The sequence below is a fragment of the Bos taurus genome, chromosome 26 (assembly GCF_002263795.3).
Source record: "Bos taurus isolate L1 Dominette 01449 registration number 42190680 breed Hereford chromosome 26, ARS-UCD2.0, whole genome shotgun sequence".
NCBI lineage: Eukaryota > Metazoa > Chordata > Mammalia > Artiodactyla > Bovidae > Bos > Bos taurus.
In genome coordinates, this window is record NC_037353.1 from 47,505,741 (window position 1) to 47,531,223 (window position 25,483).

General features: G+C 49.3%; 1 protein-coding gene across 3 annotated transcripts in view; it reads right to left on the minus strand.

Moving 5' to 3' along the window:
- Positions 1-1,917: 1,917 nt before the first annotated feature.
- The window catches only part of MKI67 (marker of proliferation Ki-67), a 30,128-nt gene continuing 6,562 nt past the window's right edge, over positions 1,918-25,483 (minus strand). The window contains exons 5-15 of one of the 3 annotated variants that reach the window (XM_059882108.1): positions 25,145-25,211; positions 23,008-23,053; positions 21,467-22,564; positions 19,764-19,939; positions 18,268-18,589; positions 18,058-18,176; positions 17,789-17,960; positions 15,023-15,178; positions 5,996-13,116; positions 4,117-4,560; positions 1,918-3,182 (exon numbers count right to left, since the gene is read on the minus strand). In XM_059882108.1, coding sequence (XP_059738091.1) covers positions 3,129-3,182; positions 4,117-4,560; positions 5,996-13,116; positions 15,023-15,178; positions 17,789-17,960; positions 18,058-18,176; positions 18,268-18,589; positions 19,764-19,939; positions 21,467-22,564; positions 23,008-23,053; positions 25,145-25,211 — 9,775 coding nt within the window. In that variant the 3' untranslated portion in view covers positions 1,918-3,128. Of the gene's footprint in view, positions 3,183-4,116; positions 4,561-5,995; positions 13,117-15,022; positions 15,179-17,788; positions 17,961-18,057; positions 18,177-18,267; positions 18,590-19,763; positions 19,940-21,466; positions 22,568-23,007; positions 23,054-25,144; positions 25,212-25,483 lie in introns of all 3 variants that reach the window. The other 2 variants (XM_059882109.1, XM_059882107.1) reach the window with 2 other exon arrangements.

The window sequence follows — 25,483 nt, forward strand, 5'->3', positions numbered from 1 at the left end:
TGTATGTATGTGTATGTTGAATGAATGGGTATGGATCCATGTGTATGTATGTATACATGTGTGAATGAACGGGTGTGTGCCTGTGTACATGTATGCATGTGAATATACTACATGCGTATGAGCATGTGCGTGTGTGATACTGTGTATCCATGCATATGTATGTGAATGAATGGGTGTCTGTACATATATGTATGTGTACTACATGCATGTGTGTATGAACATATGTAAGAAACCTTGTATATTCATGTGTGTGCATGTGTGAATGAATGGGTGTATGTGTGTGTTCATGTATGCATGTGTGAATACTACATGTGGGGGATAGAGTCTTAACTAAGGAAGGCAAGAGATGACTGGTAGAAAATTAAAGCAAAAAAATCACATCATGGAAAACTTGGAGATAAAGTGAAATTAGAAGGAAATGGCAACCCACTCCAGTGTTCTTGCCTGGAGAATCCCAGGGATGGGGGAGCCTGGTGGGTTTTCGTCTCTGGGATCGCACAGAGTTGGACGCGACTGAAGCAACTTAGCAGCCGCAGCAGCTTCCATTTAATGAGCTTTCCATCAGAGCGATGCTACTTTCTTGGAATCTGAAGCTCAGAGAAGTTACCAAATCACACAGTGAGTAGATGTTTATTTCTTGTACCCCATTCTCAAGCAAACAATTAGCCTTGCTAAATAGTAATATAATGGTTAATATTTCTATCTGATGCTTCCTCCCCCAAAAAATGCTAAATAAAGGATGTGTCCTGTGGACGTGCATTTTTTTAAACACATTTGAATGACCTTTTCTAATTCAGCACCTACAACCATATAAAATAAAACCACCCTTCTTTCTTTTTTACTTATTTTACAATATTGTGTTGGTTTTGCCACACATAGACTTGAATCCACCACGGGTGTACATGTGTTCCCCATCCCAGTGCACCAGCCCCAAGCACCCTGTATCCTGCATTAAACCTGGACTGGCGACTTGTTTCTTATATATTATACATGTTTCAGTGCCATTCTCCCAAATCATCCCACCCTCTCCCTCTCCCACAGAGTCCAAAAGACTGTTCTATACATCTGTGTCTCTTTTCCTGTCTCGCATACAGGATTATCATTACCTTCTAAATTCCATATATATATGCGTTCGTATCCTGTACTGGTGTTTCTGGCTTACTTCACTCTGTATAATAGGCTCCAGTTTCATCCACCTCATTAGAACTGATTCAAATTATTCTTTTTAATGGCTGAATAATATTCCATTGTGTATATGTACCACAGCTTTCTTTCCATGCGTCTGCTGATGGACATCTAGGTTGCTTCCATGTCCTGGCTATTATAAACAGTGCTGCGATGAACATTGGGGTACACGTGTCTCTTTCAATTCTGGTTTCCTTGGTGTGTATGCCCAGAAGTGGGATTACTGGGTCATATGGCAGTTCTATTTCCAGTTTTTTAAGGAAAAAACCACCCTTCTTATGCTCTTCAAATATTCTGCTTAAGAAGGCGAGAAAATGTGCTGATATAGTTCAGTGAGATTTGGGGTTAGAAATGAACCCTAATGGCTTTTTAATTAATTTTTACCCCATTCCCCAGGAACACAGCTAACTGAAATTTTTCTATGTGTGAAGTTCATAATTATCACTAAATCTGAAGTGTTGGCAAAACAACTCACTCACAGGAAGTTCCTGTGTTCCTTGGATTTTGCCTCAGTGACACACTGACGGCTCACGTCCAGAAGGCCTTTTCTGATGAGGCTTACACTTCCTAAAATACCATCCCTTCTGCTCGTCGGAACCCCACTTTCTTTCCGGCCCCACTTGACGATGACCCCCAATTTCAGGCAATGCCGTCTAAATAACTGTATTAATAAGGCAGCCAAAATAGCAAACAAATGCCCCTGACTCAGACAGATGTGCCTGGACTCATGCATTTGTTCAAAGGCATTTATTGTGATGTGGACCTCGCTCCATGCCAGACCCGGGGGGACACAAGAGTCGATGGAGGCAGGGGTGACAGCTCGCGCGCTTGGGCACAGTGACCCTCCCGGCCTCCAGCCTCGCCTCCACCAGGCAGGGCAGGCAGATGGGGAGGCCTCCACACAGGTGACTGGAGGGGATGGGGCGCTCGTGTCCGACCCGGGGAACACGGAGGAGCCGGAGGACAGAGCGAAACAGCAGTGAGACGGGCGGCTCTGAAACCAAAGGAGGACGGACGACCAGGCAAAAAACGACATGCAACGGCCTCGAGCTCCAAGTGTCAGAAATGGCCGCTTTCTGGGGGAAGGCACAAGGTCAGGGCAACAGGTATGGGCAGAGAGAGCACAGGGGAGTCGGAAAACGGGACACAAGGGCGTGGAGGGGTGTCAGGATGTGGACTCGAGGGGCACGCGTCAGCGGCCCTCAGGCAGGGTGGGGAGATGCCCTCTCAGATGAAAGCAGTCCTAGTTCAGACAGAGACACTTCACGTGGAACAGGCAAGCTGGCAGGCCCTCCTCAAGCAAAGCGTCACGCTACCCTGCAGATGGTGGCACAGACCAGCCTCGGAATCATGTCTCTCGCCTCCGAGGCCAGGGCAGCAAACAGGACTGTCCTGTGCAGATGGCCCGCAGCCCGAGCGCCTGGACCCGCAGTCTCCCCGGGGTGAAGGCGGACACCCTGTCATTGTTCTCGTCCTCTGCTCATTCATTCCTGCGTCCTGAGCCCCTGCCTTTCACGTTTGCATGCGGACGCACACAAAGGGCACAGACACACAGAGAAGCATTTACAGCAGCCTGGCGAACGCGGGAGCCCACGGCGACGGCATCGACTCGGCAGTCACAAACCCCGGGGCTTCATTTTACTGAGATGAAGGCCACACCTTGGCAAACTCCCCCCACCCCCCCACCCCCTACTCAAGTCTTAAATTTTTTACTAATTTAGGAGACTCAGCGGTCTCCTTCATAATCTCCATGTGGGGGCTTTTGAATAAACTCTTGAGTTAGAAAATTCTAAGCCTTCTTCCCTTAAACCCCCACCCCACCCCACCCCCAACAGTATTATTTACAGAATTCACTTTAAAACTTATGACAAATATCGTACTACAACTTATCACTAAATTCATTACTCCCCCCCTCTCCCTTTAAACTTCTTAGCTATATATCTTCAGGGTCGACGACTTCTGGTTCTTATTTTCTTGACACACACATTGTCACTTTCCTGTTTGGGAAGAAAAATATCTCTTAAGTCATTTGAAAGAACAGTTTGTGTAATCAACTCTATTCTGTAAAAACCCAAATCCTTACAGGGTGCGATGCAGGCCTTTAGCTCCAGAAAACTAGTCTTGAAGTTGGCAGTGAGCTTTAAAATAGAGACTGTAAAAGCTGCCTTAAACTCTTACTATGTAAATCTTTAAAGTTAAATATTGTGTCTTGACAGAAAGGTTGGTAAGCTATTTTTAAGTTATAAACACATTATAAAAAGGAAAAAGAAAATTCCACATGTTTTTCACTGATTTTTATAAATACCACTCAGAAAAAGTGAATTCAAACGTGTAATCAGGCTGAAGCCTTTTGGACCTTCTGAACAACTGGTGTGTCCAGAGGGGACATCACTCAGTGCTGGCTGAGCGTGAGCGGAGACCACGCTTGGGGCTGAATGTGAGTGGAGACCACGCTTGGGTTGCCGTCTTTGGGAGGAGGAAAGGACACCAGGCTGCTTCCTGAATGGGAACTGTTCACAGGGCTGTTTGTCTACGGACGCCTCACCCACTCTGTGCCCCAGCTTTCCAAGGGGACACCTCTGAAATCAAGCATTACCTTTCGGGAAGTTTGTTCAATCTCTAACCACACACTGAAGGCAGTGCCTGGAATCTTAGTACAGGAGTGCAGTGAGCACTTAGAAAGCACTAACTGGATAAATCCCCTGAAAGAAGATATCATCGTGTGAATTTACTATTCAAGTGGAATTCCCAAGCCACATCCACCTGAATACTGAGCCACAGAATATGGTTTAGACGCCTGCTTCTCATGCTAGTTTAACTGAGGGTTGGCAGCGTATTATCCCATTTGCTGCATCTGCTCTTGCAGCGTGGGCTAAACCTCTACTGACATAGTGTCTATGCTTAGAAAAAGAGCAACAGGAGATTACTAGCCTTCTGAAGACTGTGGGCACATCTCTTGGCACTCCGGGTCACTCTCTGCTCAGATGCAGTCTCTGAAGGGTTTCCTCGAGGGCGGACGCTAACCTTTCTGGATCTCGAACCCTTGGGGTCTGAATGTCCTGTCCCTTCTTTCTCTTCCTGCTTCTTCGCTGGGATGTCCACCCTTCCCTCCCTCACTTTCTCTTCTGCAGCCTCAGGCAAAGGCGGCTGGTTCTGCCTCCCAGGTCTTGAGCGTGTCCTCCTCTCTTCAACTTTGCCCCCAGAGGCAGGCTTCTTGGCTCCATCTTCAGGGCTCTGGAGCTTCATCTCCTGGGAGGGCTGCACGGACTTCTTTTCGCTTCTCTTTATTTTCACCTTTTCTTCTGATATAAGAACCTCAGGTCTTTGCTCCTCTACAGAAGTTTTAGCAGGACGCCTGGAACGCAGGGACACTCCCTAAAAAAATTCAAAAGACATCCACAAAATGTCAAGAATGAGGAATACAAATTACAAATCTCAACATGGAGAACATCATTTGAAAGTGAACTCAAAGGGGAATCAATTGCAACATTTGCCATTGATTCATATCCTAACATGCAAGTAAGTCTAAGCAAGTCAGGGGTGTACCTGTCAATTTGCTCCTACAGAGAAATCACCATTTCCACCAATAAACCCTAAGTAAGGAATTCAGTATGAACTCCAACCACAATGTCTGTCACACACATCAACGTGATTTTAACAAGCATTAAAAGGATATTCCAGGAAAACACCCCAATATTCAGACAGAAAATGATTTCCTAATCCTTCAAGTCATTGCTAGACCAGAAGAGGAAAATTTCAGTTTCTGGAATCCAATTTACAAACGTCTCTGACAACACGTATAGCTTCCTTACTGGCTTAGATGGTAAAGAATCTGCCTGCCATGCAGGGGGCCTGGGTTCAATCCCTGGGTCGGGAAGATCCCCTGGAGAAGGGACTGGCAACCCACTCCAGTGTTCTGCCTGGAGAATCCCCTGGACAGAGGAGGCTAGCGGGCTGCAGTTCACGGGGTCGCAAAACGCTGGACACAACTAAACGACAAACACTTTCGCCAACAGCCTGGACAGTGATGGTCTTCCCAGGACACACATACCCTGGGCGAATTGTTCCAATTGTTTAAGTACGGATGCAGATACTACTTGTACTCAGCCCTCCAGGTCTCAGTGTCTAGAACAAGGCAGGTCTGAGTTGCCCACTTTTTCTCAGCATAAAGCTCCATATCTTTGAAGACGAACATAGGAAGATCCCCTGGAGAGTGAAACAGCAACCCACTCCAGTCTTCTTGCCTGGAGAATCCCATGGACACATGAACCTGGAGAGCGATAGTCCACGGGGTTGCAGTCGGACACGACCGAGCAACAGCTCTGTAAACTCTAAGGGGACGCTTTCCAGTTCTGCAGCTACTCACTGTCCACGGGGTTGCAGTCGGACACGACCGAGCAACAGCTCTGTAAACTCTAAGGGGACGCTCTCCAGTTCTGCAGCTACTCACTGTGTTGCCTGTGGACCCCGAGGGAAAGGGGACCCCCACTTACATCAGGGTTACATACAGTTGATAGCAAATTTATGCCAGAATGGAGAGCATCCACCCAAGGTGCTGTGCTGTGCCAAGTCATTCAGTCATGTTCAACTCTTTGCGACCCCATTGACTGTAGCCTGCCAGGCTCCTCTGTCCATAGGATCCTCCAGACAAGAAGACTGGAGTGGGTCGCCATGCCCTCCTCCAGGGAATCTTTCCGACCCAGGGATCAAATCCGCATCTCTTACGTCTCCTGCACTGGCAGGCGGGCTCTTTACGACCGCCGCCACCTGGGAAGCCCACAGGGCACAGTCACATCACTCCTCCCATCACCTTATTCGGAGCCTGTGCGACTTCTTGCGGATCCGTAGCTTTAGCTTTTAGGTCATCGTTGGGCAGGTTTCCCCCAGGTTCAGTCCTTTGTGCCAAAGTCCGCAGGCTTCTCTTCTTCACTCCTGGGGGTTCGGGGGGCTCCCGTGTCTCCCTGGGGGCTGTCCTCTGCTTCTTCTGGAGTGGCCTCTCGTCCTCGGGGTCCTGGGCAGCTGTCACAGGGCGCAGTCTCTTCCTGCCTGTGACTCTTCCGTCTTCTCCCTGCTCCCTCTCGGGGGACGGGGAAACGCAACTTTCACCTGGGTGTTTTGCAGGCTCTCTGCTGCCCACAAGGTCTTCTGTGAATCTTACTTTAGGGGCCCTGAGGACTCTTCGGGATGTTTCTACAGGTCTTCTGTCTACTGTTTGCTTTGAGGCTCTCTTGATGGCAGTAGAACTGCTTTCCAGTTCCTCGGCCTGATCAGGCTTTTGGAAGGGCTCCTGGGAACCGGCTGGGTCTTCCACCGTCTTCTCCTGAAATGCTTTTCGCCGACTCCTGACGCCAATGAAGTTTTCTGCTGAGTTCAGGTTCCTCCTTGACGTTTCCTTGGCCATCTTGATCTTGTTCTCATCGCCCACAGGTTCTGTGTGCGTCATTTCCCCTGGAGTCTGTGCAGGCCTGCTAAGCGCTGAGGGCTTGTCTACAGCCACTTTTCTTGGTGGTGACCTGAGCTGTTTCTGTCTACCTGTTCTCCTGGTGACTGGTTGTGCTGGTGGAGACTGGTGGGGCGCTGGAGCCGTCGTAACATCACTCACTGGTTCCTTGGCCCCATCTTGCTTTTGGAAGAGCTCTTTGGCACCGGCCAGGTCTTTCAGGGGTTGGGTCTTTTCCTTCAGTGTTCTTAGTCGGCTCCTGACCCCAATTACATTTTCTGCTGCATTGAGTTTCTGCTTTGAATTTTCCTTCAATACTCTGTTGTCTTTTTCATCATGTACAGGCTCGCTGTGTGTGGTTTCCCCTGGTGTCCGTGTGGGCTCTCTGAGCGCCGAGGGCCTTTCTATGTCCACTTTCTCTGGCGACGCCTTAAGTCGCCTCTTTCTGCTTGTTGGTCTGGTGATGGGTTTTGCTGGTGGAGACTGGCGGGGCACTGGAATGGTTGTAACATCACCCTCTGGCTCTTTGACCTGATCTGGGTCTTGGAAGAGCTCTTTGACGCTGGCTGGGTCTTCCAGGGGTTGGGTCTTTTCCCTCAGTGTTCTTAGCCGACTCCGGACTCCAGTTACATTTTCTGCAGGATTGAGTTTCTGCCTTGGATTTTCCTTCAGCACTCTGCTGTCTTCTTCATCACGTGCAGGCTGGCCCCGTGTGCTTTCCCCTGGTGTCGGTGTGGGCTCTTCTTTGGCCACTTTCTCTGGTGATGACTTGGGCCGCCTCTTTCTGCTTGTTGGCCTGGTGACCGGTTCTGCTGGTGGGGATGGGCGGGGCCCTGGAGCTACTGCAACATCACCGTCTGCTTCTTTGGCCTGATCTGGCTTTTGGAAGAGCTCTTTGACACCGGCTGAGTCTTCCAAGGGTTGGGTCTTTTTCTTAAGTGTTCTTAGCCGACTCCTGATGCCTGTTACATTCTCTGCAGGACTCAGTTTCTGCCCTGAAGTTTCCTTCAACACCTTGCTGTCTTTTCCTTTGCCTACAGGCTCTGTGTGTGTATCCCCTGGCGTCTGTGTAGGCCCTGTGGACGCTGAGGGCTCTTCCACGGCCACTTTTCCTGGTGGTGACCTGAGCCGTCTCTGTCTGGTCCTTCTCCTGATGACTGGTTGTGCTGGTGGAGACTGGCAGGACGCTGGAGCGATTTTTACATCACTCGCTGGTTCCTCAGTCTGGTTGGGGTTTTGGAAGGGCTCTTTGACCCTGGCTGGGTCTTCTGTGGGTTGGGCCTTTTCTTTAATGTTTCTTAGCCGACTCTTGACGCCAGTTACATTTTCTGCTGAGACCAGTTTCTGCCTTGAAGTTTTCTTACACACTTTGATGTCTTTTTCATCCTCTTCAGCTTCTCTCTGCATGCGTGTGGCTTCCTCTGGAGTCTGGGAGGGCCTCCTGAGTGCTGAGGGCTCTTCTACACCCACTTTCTCTGGCGATGACCTGAGTTGTTTCTTTCTACCTGTTCTCCTGGTAACAGGTTCTGCTGGTGATTTACAGGGTATGGCAGGGGGATGGTCATCGATCATTATGGGCTGCTTTGCATGATCTGGGGTTTGGAAGAGCTCTTTGAAGCCACTCAGGTCTTCCAGGGGCTGGGCTTTCTCCTTAGTTATCCTTGGCCACCTCTTGTGTGCAGTTATGTTTTCTGCAGAGTTTGGTTTCTCTTCTGGAGCTTCCTGAGACACTGCAGTGCCTCTGTCACCATCTTCTGGTTCTCTGGGTGAGTGTGTGGTTTCCCCTGGTGTTTGCTGAGGCTTCCTGAGAGCTGAGCAGTCTTCCTGCCTGTCCACTGTCTTGGAAGGTGTCCTGAGATGCCCCCTTCTACCTGGTGTTATGGTGACTGGTTCTGGTTGTGGAGACTGGCAGAGCATTTGAGGGATACTGTTATCAGTCATTGGTTCCTTGGATTGACGTGGGGTTTGGAAGAGCTCTTTAAAGCCAGTCAGGTCTTCCAGGGGCTGGGCCTTTTCCTTAAGTGATGCTCTTGGCCGCCTCTTGCTTCCAGTTAAACTTTCTGCTGAGTCCAGTTTCTGCTTTGGAGTTTTCTTAAATGCTTTTTCTTCACCATCACCTGCTTGTTCTCCTTCTGAGTGCCTGGTTCCCCGTGGAGTCTGTGCGGGCCTCCTGAGTGCCGAGAGCTCCTCTTTTACACCCACTTTCTGGGGAGAGGACTTGAGTCGTCTCTTCTCACTTGTTGGTGTGTTGAATGGTTCTGCTGGTGGAGATGTACAGGGCATTGTGGTGAGTTTGTCATCAGTCATTGCTCCATTTGCACGATCTGGGGTTTGGAAGAGCTCTTTGAAGCCATCCAGGTCTTCCAAGAGTTGGGCCTTTTCCTGGGGTGTCCTTGGCTGCCTCTTGCTTGAAGTTGAATGTTCTGCAGGGTCTGGTTTCTCTTCTGGAGCTTCCCGAGACACTGCAGCGCCTCTGTCGCCACCCTCTGGTTCTTTGGGTGAGTGTGTGGTCACCCCTGGTGTATGTGTAGGCTTCCTGAGAGCTGAGCGGTCTTCCTGCATGTCCACTTTTTGGGAAGGTGTCCTGAGACTTCCCCTTCTACCTGGTGTTATGTTGACTGGTTCCAGTAGTGGAGACTGACAGAGCATCTTAGGGGTTTTGAGAACAGCCTTTGGCTCCTTGGTGTGATCTGGGGTCTGGAAGAGCTCTCTGAAGCCAGTCAGGTCTTCTAGAGATTGGACCTTTTCCTTAGGTGTTCTTAGCTGCCTCTTAATTCGAGGGTCCAGTTTCTGCCTCGGCGTTCCTGTGAATGCTTTGATGTCTTCAAAATCACTTCCTGCTTCTCCTGAGTGCCTGGTTCCCCGTGGAGTCTGTGCAGGCCTCCTGAGCACTGAGAGCTCCTCCTCTATGCCCACTTCCCGGGGAGGTGACTTGAGTCGTCTCTTCTTACTGGTCGGCGTGTTGACTGTTTCTGCTGGTGATTTATAGAGTGTTTTGGTGGTTTTGGCATCTGTCATTGGTTCCCTGGCTTGATCTGGGGTTTGGAAGAGCTCCTTAAAGCCAGTCAGGTCTTCCAGGGGCTGGGCCTTTCTCTTGGGTGTCCTTGGTCTCCTCTTGGCTGAAGGTACCTTTTCTGCAAGGTCTAGCATCTCTTCTGGAGCTTCCTGAGACACTGCAATGCCCTTGTCACCACCCTCTGGTTCTCTGGGTGACTGTGTGGTTTTTCCTGGTGTTTGTTGAGGTTTCCTGAGAGCTGAGAGGCCTTCCAGCACATTCACTTTTTGGGAAGGTGTCCTACTTGGTGTGTTGACTGGTTCTGGTTGTGGAGATGTATAGGGTGTTTTGGTGGTTTTGGCATCTGTCATGGGTTCCCTGGCTTGATCTGGGGTTTGGAAGAGCTCCTTGAAGCCGGTCAGATCTTCCAGGGGCTGGGCCTTTCCCTTGGGTGTCCTTGGTCGCCTCTTGGCTGAAGGTACCTTTTCTGCAAGGTCTAGCATCTCTTCTGGAGCTTCCTGAGACACTGTAATGCCCTTGTCACCACCCTCTGGTTCTCTGGGTGACTGTGTGGCTTTTCCTGGTGTTTGTTGAGGTTTCCTGAGAGCTGAGAGGTCCTCCTGCACATTCACCTTCTGGGAAGGTGTCCTGAGACGTCCCCTTCTACTTGGTGTGTTGACTGGCTCTGACTGCGGAGATGTACAGGGTGTTTTGGTGGTTTTGTCATCAGTCATTGGTTCCTTGGCTTGATGAGGGGTTTGGAAGAGTTCTTTGAAGCCAGCCAGGTCTTCCAGAGGTGGGGCCTTTCCCTTGGGTGTCGCTGGCCTCCTCTTACTTCCAGCAGAATTCTCTGCAGGGCCCAGTTTCTGCTTTGGCGTTTCCTCAAACGATTCGGTGCTTTTATCATCAACTCCTGGTTCTCTGCACCATGTATGCATGGTTTGCCCTGACGCTGGTGTGTGTCTCCTAAGCACTGACAGTTCTTTCTCTGTATCCACCTTCCCAAGAAGTGTCCTGGGCTGTCTCTTTCTATTGGTTGGTGTGACAATTAACTCTGATTGGGAAGATGTGCAGAGCATTTGGGGTGTTTTGAGAACAGCCTTTGGCTCCTTGGTGTGATTTGGGGTCTGGAAGAGCTCTCTGAAGCCAGTCAGGTCTTCTAGAGATTGGACCTTTTCCTTGGGTGTTCTTAGCTGCCTCTTAATTCCAGTCACGTTTTCTGTAGGGTCCAGTTTCTGCCTTGGCATTTCCATGAATGCTTTGATGTCTTCACCATCACCTGCTGCTTCTCCTTCTGAGTGCCTGGTTCCCCCTGGAGCCTGTGCAGGCCTCCTGAGCACTGAGAGCTCCTCCTCTATGCCCACTTCCCGGGGAGGTGACTTGAGTTGTCTCTTCTTACTGGTCGGCGTGTTGACTGGTTCTGCTGGTGGAGATTTACAGGGTATTGTGGTGGGTTTTTCATCTGTCATTGTTTCCTTGGCTTGATGTGGAGTTTGGAAGAGCTCCTTAAAGCCAGCCAGGTCTTCCAGTAGTGGGGTCTTTCTCTTGGGTGTTCTTGACCCCCTCTTGGTTGCAGGTATCTTTTCTGCAAGGTCTAGCATCTCTTCTGGAGCTTCCTGAGATACTGCAATGCTTCTGTCACCAGCCTCTGGCTCTCTGGGTGATTGTGTGGTTTCCCCTGGTGTTTGCTGAGGTTTCCTGAGAGCTGAGAGGTCTTCTTGCACATCCATTTTCTGGGAAGGTGTTCTGAGACGTCCCCTTCTAGTTGGTGTCATGTTGACTGGTTTCAGTTGTGGAGACTGGCCAAGCATTTGGGGGGTTTTGACAATAGCCCTTGGCAGGTTGGTGTGGGTTGGGGTTTGGAAGAGTTCTCTGAAGCCAGTCAGGTCTTCGAGAGACTGGACATCTTCTTTAGGTGTCCTTGACTGTCTCTTAATTCCAGTCACATAATCTGCAGGGTCCATTTTCTGCCTTGGCATTTCCTTGGACACTTTGATGTCTTCACCATCTGCTGGTTCTCTATCTGAGTGCCCGGTTCCCCTTGGTATTTGTTGAGGTTTCCCGAGAGATGAGAGCTCCTCCTCTACGTCCACTTTCTGGGAAGGTGTCCTGAGACGTCCCCTTCTACTTGGTGTGTTGACTGGCTCCGGTTGAGAAGATTTACAGGGTGTTTTGGTGGTTTTGGCATCTGTCATGGGTTCCCTGGCTTGATCTGGGGTTTGGAAGAGCTCCTTGAAGCCGGTCAGATCTTCCAGGGGCTGGGCCTTTCCCTTGGGTGTCCTTGGTCGCCTCTTGGCTGAAGGTACCTTTTCTGCAAGGTCTAGCATCTCTTCTGGAGCTTCCTGAGACACTGCAATGCCCTTGTCACCACCCTCTGGTTCTCTGGGTGACCGTGTGGCTTTTCCTGGTGTTTGTTGAGGTTTCCTGAGAGCTGAGAGGTCCTCCTGCACATTCACCTTCTGGGAAGGTGTCCTGAGACGTCCCCTTCTACTTGGTGTGTTGACTGACTCTGACTGTGGAGATGTACAGGGTGTTTTGGTGGTTTTGTCATCAGTCATTGGTTCCTTGGCTTGATGAGGGGTTTGGAAGAGTTCTTTGAAGCCAGCCAGGTCTTCCAGAGGTGGGGCCTTTCCCTTGGGTGTCGTTGGCCTCCTCTTACTTCCAGCAGAATTCTCTGCAGGGTCCAGTTTCTGCTTTGAAGTTTCCTTAAACAATTGGATGCTTTTAGCATCTCTTGATTCTCTTTGAGTGGGTGTGGCTTTCCCCAGAGTTTCCGAGAGCTTCCTAAGGTCCGAGAAACTTCCTACATCCACTTTCTGGGATGGTGTCTTGAGCTGTGTGCTCATCCTGGTGTGTATGCTGACTGCTCCTGGCTTGGGAGACTTACAGCTCATCCTTGTGGCTTTGTTCTTTGCATCCATCACTTCCTTGGCATGAACTGGAGTCTGTAGGAGACTCAGGATGTCCACCTGCTTCTCCTCGGGCTCTGTGTCCTGCGATCTCTGGAGGGTGGTCAGGTCTGCCGCTGGTTCACACTTCAGCTCTGAGGCTCGTCTTGATCTCCTCACAGCTATCGTCTTTTCAGAATTTTCTTTTGATTTGATGTTTTGCTTACATTGTTCGAACGACTTTTCACTTTCCTTTGTGTCTCTCTCTGGCTTCAGCTCTGGTTGTGGTGTTTTCCTCAGACGTCTTCCCAAGATGTCCTCAACGGTGTCAGGTTTTGCGTCTTGGTTCTCTGGCCCTGTACCTGGCGTCTGCACACCGCTGAGCTCTGCAGACCTTCTAGACCTGTTTGCACTTGATGTTGCCTTTGGAGTCGCTGTCGTGGACACAGGAGTTTTTATCTCAGCAGCTATGGTTTTATTCGTGCTCCTTGGTGTTTTCACAGGATCTTCGCTCATTTTAATACTGGGGCGTCTCAAGGCAGGGCTTGCAGAACTTTGATCAGATGGCCCTTTCACTGTATCGTGAGTCCTAGGAAACACATCTTCGCCTATAAAATATTAAAACACACATGATAAACAGATTCTGTTCACTGTGTTGTGCCAATTTGCTATCTGATTCTCATAAAATATTACTTAAAAGCTAGTTTTGACTCTCATCCACCCCAGGATATGAGGCTGTCTCTACCAGACAGAGATAAATCTGTCTGACGTGAACCACACCCATGTATGAATAATGCTGCTGCTGCTGCCGCTAAGTCACTTCAGTCGTGTCCGACTCTGTGCGACCCCATAGACTGCAGCCCACAAGGCTCCCCCATCCCTGGGATTCTCCAGGCAAGAACACTGGAGTGGGTTGCCATTTCCTTCTCCAGTGCATGAAAGTGAAAAATGAAAGTGAAGTCGTTCAGTCGTGTCTGACTCTTCGCGACCCCATGGACTGCAGCCTACCAGGCTCCTCCATCCATGGGATTTTCCAGGCAAGAGTACTGGAGTGGGGTGCCATTGCCTTCTCCGATGAATCATGTTAAGGGTGCTATAGAGTGAGGTCATCATAGGTGGTGATAAGGAGCTATAGGAATTAGGTAAAAGAAAAATAATTCCTTAGCAGGGGTTCCCTGGGACTTCCCTTGTGGTCCAGTGGTTAAACCTTCACCTTCCAATGCAAGAGGTATGGGTTCGAACACTGGTCAGGGAGCAAAAATCCCACATGCCTCTTGGCTAAAAAAAACGAAAATATAATACAGAAGCAGTATTGTAATGAATTCAATAGACTTGAAAAATAGTCCACATTAAGAAAAAAAAAATCTTAAAAAAGAAAGAAAGGTCCTCTGAAGGCTGCCACCCAGGTCTCAGTGACAGACATTTTTTCCATCAAACCATAGAAACAGCTGTTCAATCTGCTGGACCACCAATGCAATAATGGGGATTATACTTAGCGTGCTTAGGGTCTGTGTTACACAGGAAACATCTATTTTTCAGCGATAGGAAGCACCTCAAGCATAGCATGCTGTTCTCTCTACGACAGGTACATGGTGATCAGTGTCAATGGCAGAGAAGATAGACATCATGTGTCCATCTCACACTCATCCTGTGGCAGGTGTCTACCCCAGAGAAGCCTCAGTACCTGCGCGGTGGACACCTGCTGTCTTTCTCTTTGCCGACAGCACTTTCACATCTGAGTAATTTACCTACAAGTATGATGAGAGCTTCCCTTCTAGCTAAGTTGGTAAACAATCTGCCTGCAATGCAGGAGACATAGGTTCGATCCCCAGATCAGGAAGATTCCCTAGAGAAGGAAATGGCAACCCACTCCAGTATTCTTGCCTGGAGAATCCCATGGACAGAGGAGCCTGGCAGGCTACAGTCCATGGGCTCGCAAGAGTAGGACACAACCTAGTGACTAAACCACCACCATGATGAGAGAGGGCTTCCCAGGTGGCACTAGTGGTAAAGCACCCGCTGTCAATGCAGGAGACTTAAAAGACACAGGTTTGATCTCTGGGTGGGGAAGGTCCCCTGGAGGAAGGCATCGCAACCCATTCCAGTATTCTTGCCTGGAGAATCCCATGGCCAGAGGAGTCTGGTGGGCTACATACAGTCCATGGGGTCACAAAGAGTCAGACGCAACAAGCAACCTAGCACACGCACACACACACGAAGAGAGATGATTACACTTGGCTGCTTGTCAACCTCTTCACTTATGCAAGATGAAGAAGGCCACGTGCACAGAGGGAGCTTATGGTTAGTAAACGGGTTTGCCTTTTTATGCAAGTCTCTGAAAGTCAGTGCTGGTTCTACTGCTGATAGAAATTCCCCCTATAAACAATAGGACAAAGAAGCTGGACAGCATTATCTGTCGTAGAGAGATAATACCATAGCTTTTGTAACAAAAGAAGACTGTCTACAGTTCTGACTGAAAAGATCAAAGTGCTGGGGTGAAAAAAGGAAACCAACCAAAATTTTCCAAAGTGCACAGCAGAGGTTTTTCTCCTGAATGAGGTCCTGGAAGCTCTTTTCCAAACAAATCCTCTGAATTTGGAAAAGTGGGGGGACACATGCTCATCCTTTGCAGCTTCTCTTTTACTGGTGTCTTGAACATTTCAGGCAGCCCTGTCACACAACAGTGGAAAAGCAGTTAGTAGACTGCCCATACCTGCAAACAAGCATGCCCGTCAAGCACAAAAGAGGGGATGGCAGAAGCCAAATAACAGATCACCCCCTAGAATTCCAGGGATAGAGTCTCAGGAGAGGGTGATGCTGGTTGTGAACCCATTTTTAGAAGCGGGCACTGGGGAGTTAGATCATTTATCACATCTCCTCTGCCCTTCTTCTTGGAAAGATCTAATGAAGGAGGTCGACATCTGCAGTCTTTTAGTGTTCTCCAGATGTGAGTGCTGCGGAGAGGACAGAGATTGCCCTGTGGGGGGTCTCCCTACCATGCCTGCCGAAACCTAGGGCCCTCAAGCTTCCTGAAAACGTCCTTAGGGACGCAGTTCTGGAGTTCATGTACAAACAAAATGTCTCCAGATTTTAAAAGTGACATAGGACTGCCCATTTTTAGTACTCTCAAGTAATAATATCACCTCCTTTTCATTTTAACACCAAAAGGCAGTACTAACAAAACCTCAAGGGGAAAAAAAAATACAGTTCTCCAAAGGGAAGATTTAAGTTTCTCAAACATTCATTATCCCCCATTCTCCTTATTGTTCTCATTCTGACAACAATGGATCAAAAAGATGCTCTCAGGCTGGCAACATCTGCAAAGTGTGTTTGGCAGCCTGTTCTGAAGGTACCCAAGCCAGCCAAGCCCCTTAAAACCTCATCCATCCACTACTGCTAAGGCCTCACTGAAAATATCCAGGATATTTAGGCTTCATCATGTGTTAATGTTTTGTCATAAAAGTACTCACACTGAGGGTGACCATTGTTGCATGTCTACAAAATGTTTTGGAGGAAGGCTGAGAACACCCACACCCCACGTGCTAAGTATTTAAACTTCTCTTCATCTTTGTCTTCACTGTTTCACAACATACACCTTAACACACTCTCAGTGTGCACAATTTACAGGGATACACAGATACACATGGAGCTGCATGTTGGGTGGTGTAAGCTCTAATTTTTTTTTTTTTTAATTTTTATTTGTTTATGTTTGGCTGTGCAGGGGGTCTTCACTGCTGAGTGGGCTTTTCCCTGGTTGTGGCAACTGGGGGCTGCTCTTGAGTTATGGTCCGCAGGCTCCTCATGGCGGTGGCTTCTCCTGCTGCAGAACACAGGCTCTGGAGCACAGGCTCAGTACTTGAGGCACATGCGCTTAGTTACTCCACAGGCTCAGTACTTGAGGCACATGCGCTTAGTTACCCCGCAGCACGTGGGATCCTCCCAGACCAGGGCTCGAACCTGTGTCTCCTGCATTGGCAGGCGGATTCTTATCCACTGGGCCACCATGGAAGCCCGAGCTCCAAGTTTTTTTTCCCCTCATGGGGCATCCTCCCAGAATGATTTGTAGTTTACTTTTAAAAAGCTAAATGTGTTGCTCCAGATGTGACTTTAATTAGAGGGCATCTTGCATTGTTATATAAGTGGTACAGTAATTTTCCCGTCTGAAAATCTGCCAGGAGATAAAAACGGGATGCCACCTAATGGATGCAAGTGTCACCTCCCACCAGAAGTGGGAGCTCAGAAGGGAAGCCACTGGGCAAGCCATGCACCAATAGCATCAAAGCTCAGAGCCAGGGCCCTGCCGTGGCCCTAACCTGGTCCAAGCACAAGCAGGTCACATCATACTTTAAAAATGGCAACACTGGCTCAACTACGAAAGGTTCAAGGAAGCCCTTCCACAGGCCTTTGTTCCACAAAACAAGGGGAGGAAGTCTTCAAGAAGCAAAATATCACTTAAATCAAATACCCCAACTCTGGGGTAACCCACTGGTAGAGATGCAAAGAAAGGGCAATTATACAAGCAAGCCTGCTTTCCTCACCAAGCACACAGTGGCTGCCAGTTCTCCTGTACCTGTGCTGCTCTGCCAGGCAATGATGTGCATTCACTTAGGGAACCACCAAGGATCTACCAAATAGCACACGGAACTATACTCCATTTCCGAGTATAACTCATACTGTAGTAGTAACTCATACTGGAAAAGAATTTTAAAAAGAATACAGCCGTCACCTGGTGGTCCAGTGGTTAAGAATTTGCCTTCCAATGTAGCGGACATGGGTTTGATCCCTGGTCAAGGAACTAAGATCCCATATGTCAGAGGGGCAACTAAGCCTGCGTGTCTCAACTACTGAGCCTGCGTCACCACGACTAGAGAGAAGCCTGTGTGCCACAAAGAACTGACACAGCCAGACGAGTAAAACAGCTAAAGAAATATTTTTTTAAAATAATTATATACATATATATTTGAATCTCTGTGCTACACACTTAAAACTAACACAACACTGTAAACCAACTGCTCTTCAATCCAAAGGGAAAACAAGTGTGCATTTCCCATCTGCTTCCTGCAGGACATGTGACCCCAGATCGTCGGGGACCGGTCCTTGCTCTCCAATCCAGCTCCCTCTTCCTTGAACACCATGCCGCCCCCCGCCCCCGAGTTGTCTGGATTATTTATCTTCCTGTCCCAGGCACAGCAGATAAACAAACGAAATGCCCACCCCGGTGGAACCCCCACAGGAGGAGGACAGGGCTCTGGTTTATAAGAGACAGGGCTATGCTTTTACCTGAAAGATCTTCACTGAAGTCCCTCGGTTTGCTGACCAAGAAGTTGTTTATCACCCTGTAGGGCCGAGCCGGTGCGGTCACTTTCTCGAGCTGAGCTTTCCCTATGACGATGGTGCAGGGAGAGTTCGCGTGGCCGGTGCTGAACTGACTGTGAACGGGGCCGGGCGGCTTCTGGAAAACGATCGGGATATCGACAACACGTCAAAGCCTGAAAGCCACCCTTCACATCCCCCTGATGCAAGAGCACACGCCACGTTGGAACACGCACCTTCAGAGTGTTGGCTCTTCTCTGCCGTCTGCCCGGTTGCTTGGGAAGGCCACGTTTCACAGCTTTATTCTGGGCCTGCTTGGCACCGAGTTTCACCACATCTGCCCATGATCTTGCCACTGTCACGGGAAAGAGATGCGGAGACATTCCCAAACCGGCACCCACAGGAAAGTCCGCCTCGAACCCCATCTGCAGACACCACGCACTTACCAATCAAATTGGCTTCCGAGGCACCGCTCCTTCTCCTGGAGAAAATCGTCTGGAGGATCCCATGCTGGTTCCGCTCCAGGGAGGCTCTCTGGGGAGGGAGGCTGCCGCTCCGTCTCCCTCCTTTTCTGGGGACATCTGTCTGATGCGGGGACCTGCTGACACCGGACACGCAAGACACCTTGGACAGCCTGCGGCATCGGTCAGGAGTGGCCGCAGAAGCGTGGACGGCGTTAGCAGCCAGAGGGCTCATGAAGGCATCCGGTGAGGTCACTTTCAGACGGACTTCTGAAGAATCTTCTTTCCCTGATGGCTGGGGCTGCTCCTGGCAAGATTGGAATGTGTAGGAAACCTTACCCCAAATATAACATCCGTGTAATGAATGTGAAAACCCTACCCATGCAACAATTTTAGTCGTGCAAATCTCAAAGCACCGACTGCCCTGACTAGTGTCTGTCAAGCGTACAGCGGAGATAGGAGTCTGTGTCTCTCACTTAAAAAGAAGGGAGAAAAGAAAGCACTGAATAAGTCTTAACTGAGGCATTTCCAGTGGAAAGGTGGAAGGAACTTCCTGATGAGTGGGGCTCTGATCTATACCCAAGGAAACACACTCCGTGGGAATCTAACCACCTTGGGTCAGCGTGGGTTCCAAACCCATCAGAAGGTTGGGTTCGGCCCGTTTCCAGGGCTCATACAAAAGAGGTGGGAAGGAGACATACCAACAGGAAAAGAAAATTAACTGAAATGAAAAGAAATTAAAGACTACCCAGGCCCTGTGGAGAAGGGGAGCTAGGGGGTGGGGTCCACACCTCTCTAGAGATGTAAGATCACACCCCTAAAGGGTCAGTGATGAAAAATTCTAAAGAGCTGACGGTCAAAACCATGGTGTGCATGCCATCCAAGCTCTGTCTTTCACCTCGTCATTCTAAAAGGGAAAAAACACAATCTTACGGCTCTGTCTTTCCAAATGGTATTTAACTATAACCCGAGCGTGACCACCTGGCCCAGAAGTGTGGTCGGCAGGCCGCCTCTGCAGAGAAGGGAGGTCCTGAGGACCCACCTGTGCTCAGGCACCCTTGGGTTGTGGTTCGGAACTCAGGGTCCATTTGCCAACACCCCTGGGAATGCGTCCTCACAGAGATGTTGGCTTTTTATTTTTTTCTTAGAAAGAAGGTCTTCACTGTCATTCTACTAGTGTGAGAGGTTTGTAAAGAGTGAAAAAAAAAGTGTTCGTCACTTCAGTCACATCCAACCCTTTGCAACCTCATGGACTGTAACCCACCAGGCTCCTCTGTCCATGGGATTTCCCAGGCAAGAATGGTGGAGTGGGTTACCAGTCCCTTCTCCAGGGGATCTTCCTGACCCAGGGATCAAATCTGGGTCTCCTGCACTGCAGGCAGATCCTTTACTGCTGAGCCACCAGGGAAGCCCTTGGAAAGAGTGTGGACCAAGGATGTACGCCATCATCAGACCCCAGGGGGACCCGTGGGGAGCCTCACCTTGATGATTTTCTTCAGGACGGTGGGCGTGTGGGCGGCCAGTGACCGTCTTTGCTTTGGCGTCTCTCCTCTTTTGAGAGGTGTGTTGGGAGGTAAGTTTTCGTCGAATAATTCGGGTCTCAGGCAACCCCCAAAGGAGACCCGCCTCCTCTTTGCAGCCATGCCCTCCATCTTATCTAGAGGAATGGGCACAGATGTCAGAGTGCAAAGGAAACCGCGCCCCAGGTGTGACCTGCTTCCACTAACCATTAAAGACAAACCTACTGCGAGTTCCCTGAGGCCTGGCACCTCACCACCCTCATACTCTCCTGATGCTGACGAAGCTAACGAAAGATCCAGGACAAACCACGAAATGCCAAGGCCCAACGCAACAGTGCAAGGACTCTGTTTACACGGTGACAAGTCCTGTGCGGACGGAGCCTAATGCAGGGCATGGCTGATCAATGGTCCCCACTCTGGACCACGGGGATGCCAGCGATGAGCTCCCTGATCAGTGGTCCCCACTGGTGGACCAGGGCGATACCAGCGATGAGCTCCAGCAGTGGCCTGAGTAGGCTTTCCCAAGGGACTCACACTCAGGCCTCACCCAGACCTGCATGTGAGTGGAACCAGGGGCTGGAAGCTTCTCCCGGAGATCTGGACAGACAGGCCCAACTACACACCTTTGTGAACTGCTCATTAACACAAACCCTTGTCTAAGTGACATGCCCCATTTGTGACACTCATGGGGAACACCATGAAGTCATGCACGTGAGTCTGATTTCAGAACCACACACCCCACCCCACGGGCTCCCTGCAGATGCAGAGCCGACAGCTGGACACAGCCTCTGAGCACCCAGGGGGTCCCCATGAGGACTGTGAGCCGGGCATAGCCTGAGAGCACCCAGGGGTCCCCGTGAGGACTATAAGCCAGGCACAGCCTGAGAGCACCCGGGAGCCCCCCGGAGGACTATGAGCCGGGCACAGCCTCTGAGCACCCAGCGGCCCCGTAAGGACTGTGAGCCGGGCACAGCCTGAGAGTACCTGGGAGTCCCCCCTGAGGACTGTGAGCCGGGCACAGCCTCTGAGCACCTGGGGTCCCCTAGGGAGTGTGGGAGGCTCCCGAGCTGCCCCTCCTGCCCCACGGGTCACATCTCTGCCGCCTGCGGCATGCCATCAGGTGGCTTCCCCACTTGCAGAAGAGAATACGACACCTGTCCCACGGGCCCGCCTGTGCCAGCATGGAGGCTGGGGAGCAGGTGTCTGAAGGGCACCCACAGCAGCACCTGGCACATAAACCCACGGAGGCAGTCCAAGGGTGTTCTAGGAACCACTCCACATGAAAAGATTTCCAAGGGGTTTCCACTGCTTATTCTAAAGGCCCAACTTATAGGATATAAGAGCTTATAGTTCAGAACTGAACTTCTATGAAAAGCAATTATGCTCAAGCTTATTCTCCCAAGAATCAAATATATTTTGGGGCCACCCTATCTCCTTAGACCCCTGCTAGTTCTTCCCTAGTAGCCAGCACCTCCTCTGGTTGGTGAGTTATCAGGGTTTTCACATAAATCTATGGGCAGATGACGAATATGGCTCTTAACACGATCCCTAAGTGCCTCAGAGCGAATCATTAGCAAATGAAGGAAGGACCGCTAATTCACACCTAGACACGAGGTAGGCGCAAACTTCGGGGGGGAAATAAACGGACAGTTAAACAGACTTACTCGTGGAATCACCGAAGCTGCTGACGTCAGCTGTGTCGAGACCGGATAACCCAGGGCCCACTTGTCCAGTTGCCGGGCCCAGCTTCTCAGGCTTGTTGAGAAGATCGCTCTCAATCTTCCTTTCTACTTGAAGGGCCAGTGGAGCTGAGATCATCGGAGGTGGAATCTCAGTTTCTGCAGTCAGACGGTCAACATTTGCAGGAACACTCTTCCTCTTTCTGGAGAAAAGCTTTTCTGGTGTATTTTCAAAACTCCCAATTTTAACAGGTGTTTGATTTCCAGGCAAGAACTTCTGGGGAGTGAACATCTGATCATCTGCCCTGGAGCCTTCACTTTGGTCTAGACTCTGGGATACACGGCCACCGCCGACACTCGGGTCTTCACTCCGCTGCCTCCGGGAGGGGCTGTGTGGTGAACACCACAGGGGCATTTTGGTTTGCTGTGAACACCGCACAGGGGTCCTGGTTTTCCTTGTCTCCGTCTCCGTGAGGGCGATGCCAGGACTCTTGGGCTCCTTGGGCATCTGAACCGGCTCCCCACTCCCGTCTCCCTCAGTCTGGCTACTTCCTTGCTCCCCCAAACCAGGGTCTGCTTTCATGTGGGGGCTTCGGCCCGACTTCCGTCTGGATTTGGGGGAGACCAGAGTCTCGTCCTGTAACCCATCAGCGCTTTCTCTGCCCGCTGTGCAGTGATGCTGCAGTCCTGATTTTCTGCGATTCTGCAGAACATTGTCTTTTCCTGGGTTCACATCTAACTCCACTTTCATTGACTCGTAAAGCTTCCTAAAGGGAGACTCACTTTGGTCACTCCTCTTAAGACATTGTATGGAGGAAAGAGCCTTCGGTTCTTCACGACAGGTCCCTGATGCTACACTGCGATCTTCTTTCAAGTCCCCGGTGGTAGGATCCGTCGGACCTCTGCAGGTATCTCCAGGAAGTTCTGAGGAACGAACACGACTGGGTGTTTTCCTGGACACATGGTCTTCCTGGCGCCCTGAGACAGCGTGTGTGGCCGTGACGTCTTCCCCGTGGGCCACAGGCCTTCCTGAAACAGCTTCTTCCGTGACTTCTGAATGGGCGCTGGAATCTTGAGCTTTCCCTTCTTGACAATGAATTATGAAATAAGAAGTTTGAGATTTTCTCAATGATTTTAACATGCGCAATATGCACATTTTGGAAACTATTTCAAACTGTCTTAAAAACCTAGCTTTTCACTTGGCCTAAAACTTTCTTAATGTCCAAAATGTATGGTGACAGTATTCTGACACTAATATTACAAACCAAATAGATAAAGCACTTCAGCGTGTGACAGCCAGTCTCAGGCATCCAGTGCTGCCAATCTGCCCAGAATTAAGGGGACAACTGAGTCGGCCAATGTGTCTCCACGTGGACCCCTCCATCCAGCATGGCGCCCAAACACCACTTGGGGGAAAGGTTAACTCGGGTGCCTGCCTATGTCTGTCCCTTCCTCACCACAAGTCTACATGAAGAACTGATCTTACAGGATCTCAGGAAAACAAACGAAAACAAAAAACTACTGACCTGGATTGGAAGATAAGCTGGATCTTGAGACCCGACGTGAAGCTTCCTGTAAATGGGCAAAATACGAAGATCAATTTAGAAGCCTTTTCAGATACTGACAGTAAATCATATTTACTGAGATACTCTTCCGGCGGGATGGCCTTCTCTACCCTACTGCTCTTTAGGACTTGAAGAGACTTTGGGAAATGAGCCCAGACCTTCAGGTGCTGGTGCTCACAACACAAGGATTTCTCAGATGGTTTTTTAATTCATTGAACTTCTGTGAAAGAAGAATCAAAGCTGAAAGTCAACATCACCTACCCTCAGGGTCTGGGAACCTACCAAAGGCACAGGGTCATCGCCTTCACACTCCGTTTTAGCAAAAATTGGCTACAGGATCCGTGGGGGAAGTGGGATTAATTTAGCATGTGGGCTCTCTGCTGGCAGACACTGGAGGTGTATCTGAAAGCCCAGGAGTTAAGGCAGAGGTGAACAGCGCGCCCAGAGGCTCTGCACCCTCAGAGCACTGGGATCAGATCTAGCTTTCCTGCTTGGCCGCCTTCATGATCTTTCCCAGGCAGCTTTTTATCCGGTGAAGACCGACTACAGAATAACAAGATACAAGATACAAAGTCCAATACTGTTCCAAAGTTAGAAGAATAATGTCCTCTGAATCACTGGGGGAAATCACAAAATATACCCAACGGCAAATACTTTAACTTCTGTCTTTAATCAATTTCCGATTTCTTGGTATTGAATGCACTGCTTGTCAAACTTCCTGTGTGAGGGCTCAGTTTCTGAACAATAAAAACCAATTAAAATTTAAAAAGTCTGTACAAAATATAAGCCTGTATTTTTTGCACGATAATATCCAACAGTCATAAAGATCAGTCAGATGACATGTTCTAAGTATTCAATTTCGATATTTCTGTTATCCCAACCCAGATAACACTCTGGTCACAGACCCTTGGAACCCCCTATCTAACCCTTAGTTCAACTTTTTGATTGGTTTCTTTATACCCACTCACAAGTTAGAGTTACAAGTTCACAAACTCCAGGAGATAGTAAAGGACAGGGAAGCCTGGCATGCTGAAGTCCATGGAGTCACAAAGAGTTGGACACGACTGAGTGAATGAATAACAACAGCAAGTTGGAGGGTGTGGTGATAGACGGGATACCTCAGAAGCTGTGTGTGGGAGTATTTAGCTGCTCAGTCGCATCTGACTCTTTTCGACCCCCATGGACTGTAGCCCACCAGGCTCCTCTGTCCATGGATTTTTCTAGGAAAGAATACTGGCATGGGTTGCCATTATCTCTTCCAGAGTATCTTCCAGACCCAGGGACCGAACCCACATCTCCTGCACTGGCAGGCAGATTCTTTACCACCTGGGAAGCCCTCAGAAGCTAGCCTTCCCCCAAAGCTGATGAGCAGGTTGACATTAGTTACTTCTCTCGGGAAGGAGGAGCACCTTCAAATGCAGAGCCTCTGGCTGATCTCAGGAGTCCCTGTGATAAGACTCTCAAGCCAGGGTATTCCAACCTGGTCAGACAAGACTAGCTTGAGTAGCTTTGTAAAAAGGAGGATGGACAGGAAGTCTCAGGATTTACCTGGAACATTCTAAGTCCTACTAAATCTCCCAGAACTGCATTTTAGGAAGACGGACCATTTGGAATGTGTTCTCTCCACTGATAAACAAAAGGCACTGACTCTCTTTCAGTGTTATGGGTCATCTGTCCATCAAACCTGGAAAGCATCTCTGCCACCCACAACTCTAATGTGATTATCTCAGAAAAATAAAAATGGATGAATAAATGGGGCACAAAATGAACCACCAGATCCCATGGTTCTGGAATCAGAGTTCTATGTCAGGGCTGTCTTATCCAAAGGTTTGCAAAATCAGATTGTGAGACACTTGAGGAGACTTTGGGGCCCAAAGTGTGACACTCAGTACTCGCACGTTGAATAAAAGAGGAATGGTAGCTTAGATTATACTGATATATCTAAGTCCAGCTTGCTTTATACCTTAGTGACACTTCCTACTATAACTGGTAAACTGTTCTCCTGGGTAACAAAACACACTGTCAGTGCAGACAAATGCTTTCATATCATCATGCAGAAAAGACTCAGAGCCCAAAGCTGGGTGACATCCCCCATCACCTGGTCCCGTCTTTGTCCCGGAAATCCAGGTGACTTGCTTCCATCCTGATGACTTTCATTTTCATACCTGAAGTGCACAGAATCACAGACATATACTCAGATTAAACATTTGTGACCGAAAATAAAACTACTATATCTGACTAATGTCCAAGGAACAAACTTCAGGTTTTGTTCAAGATATTACCTTATTCAAGGAAAGACATTTAGAGTTAGAGAAGTGTTTTTACACAAAAAACTTAGGTAAATTGCTTTGTTTCTTTCAGAACACCGTCGTCAGTGATTGGAACCAGATTAATTTCTGAAACCCTAACCAGCCTTTACAGTATCGCTGAGCACCTA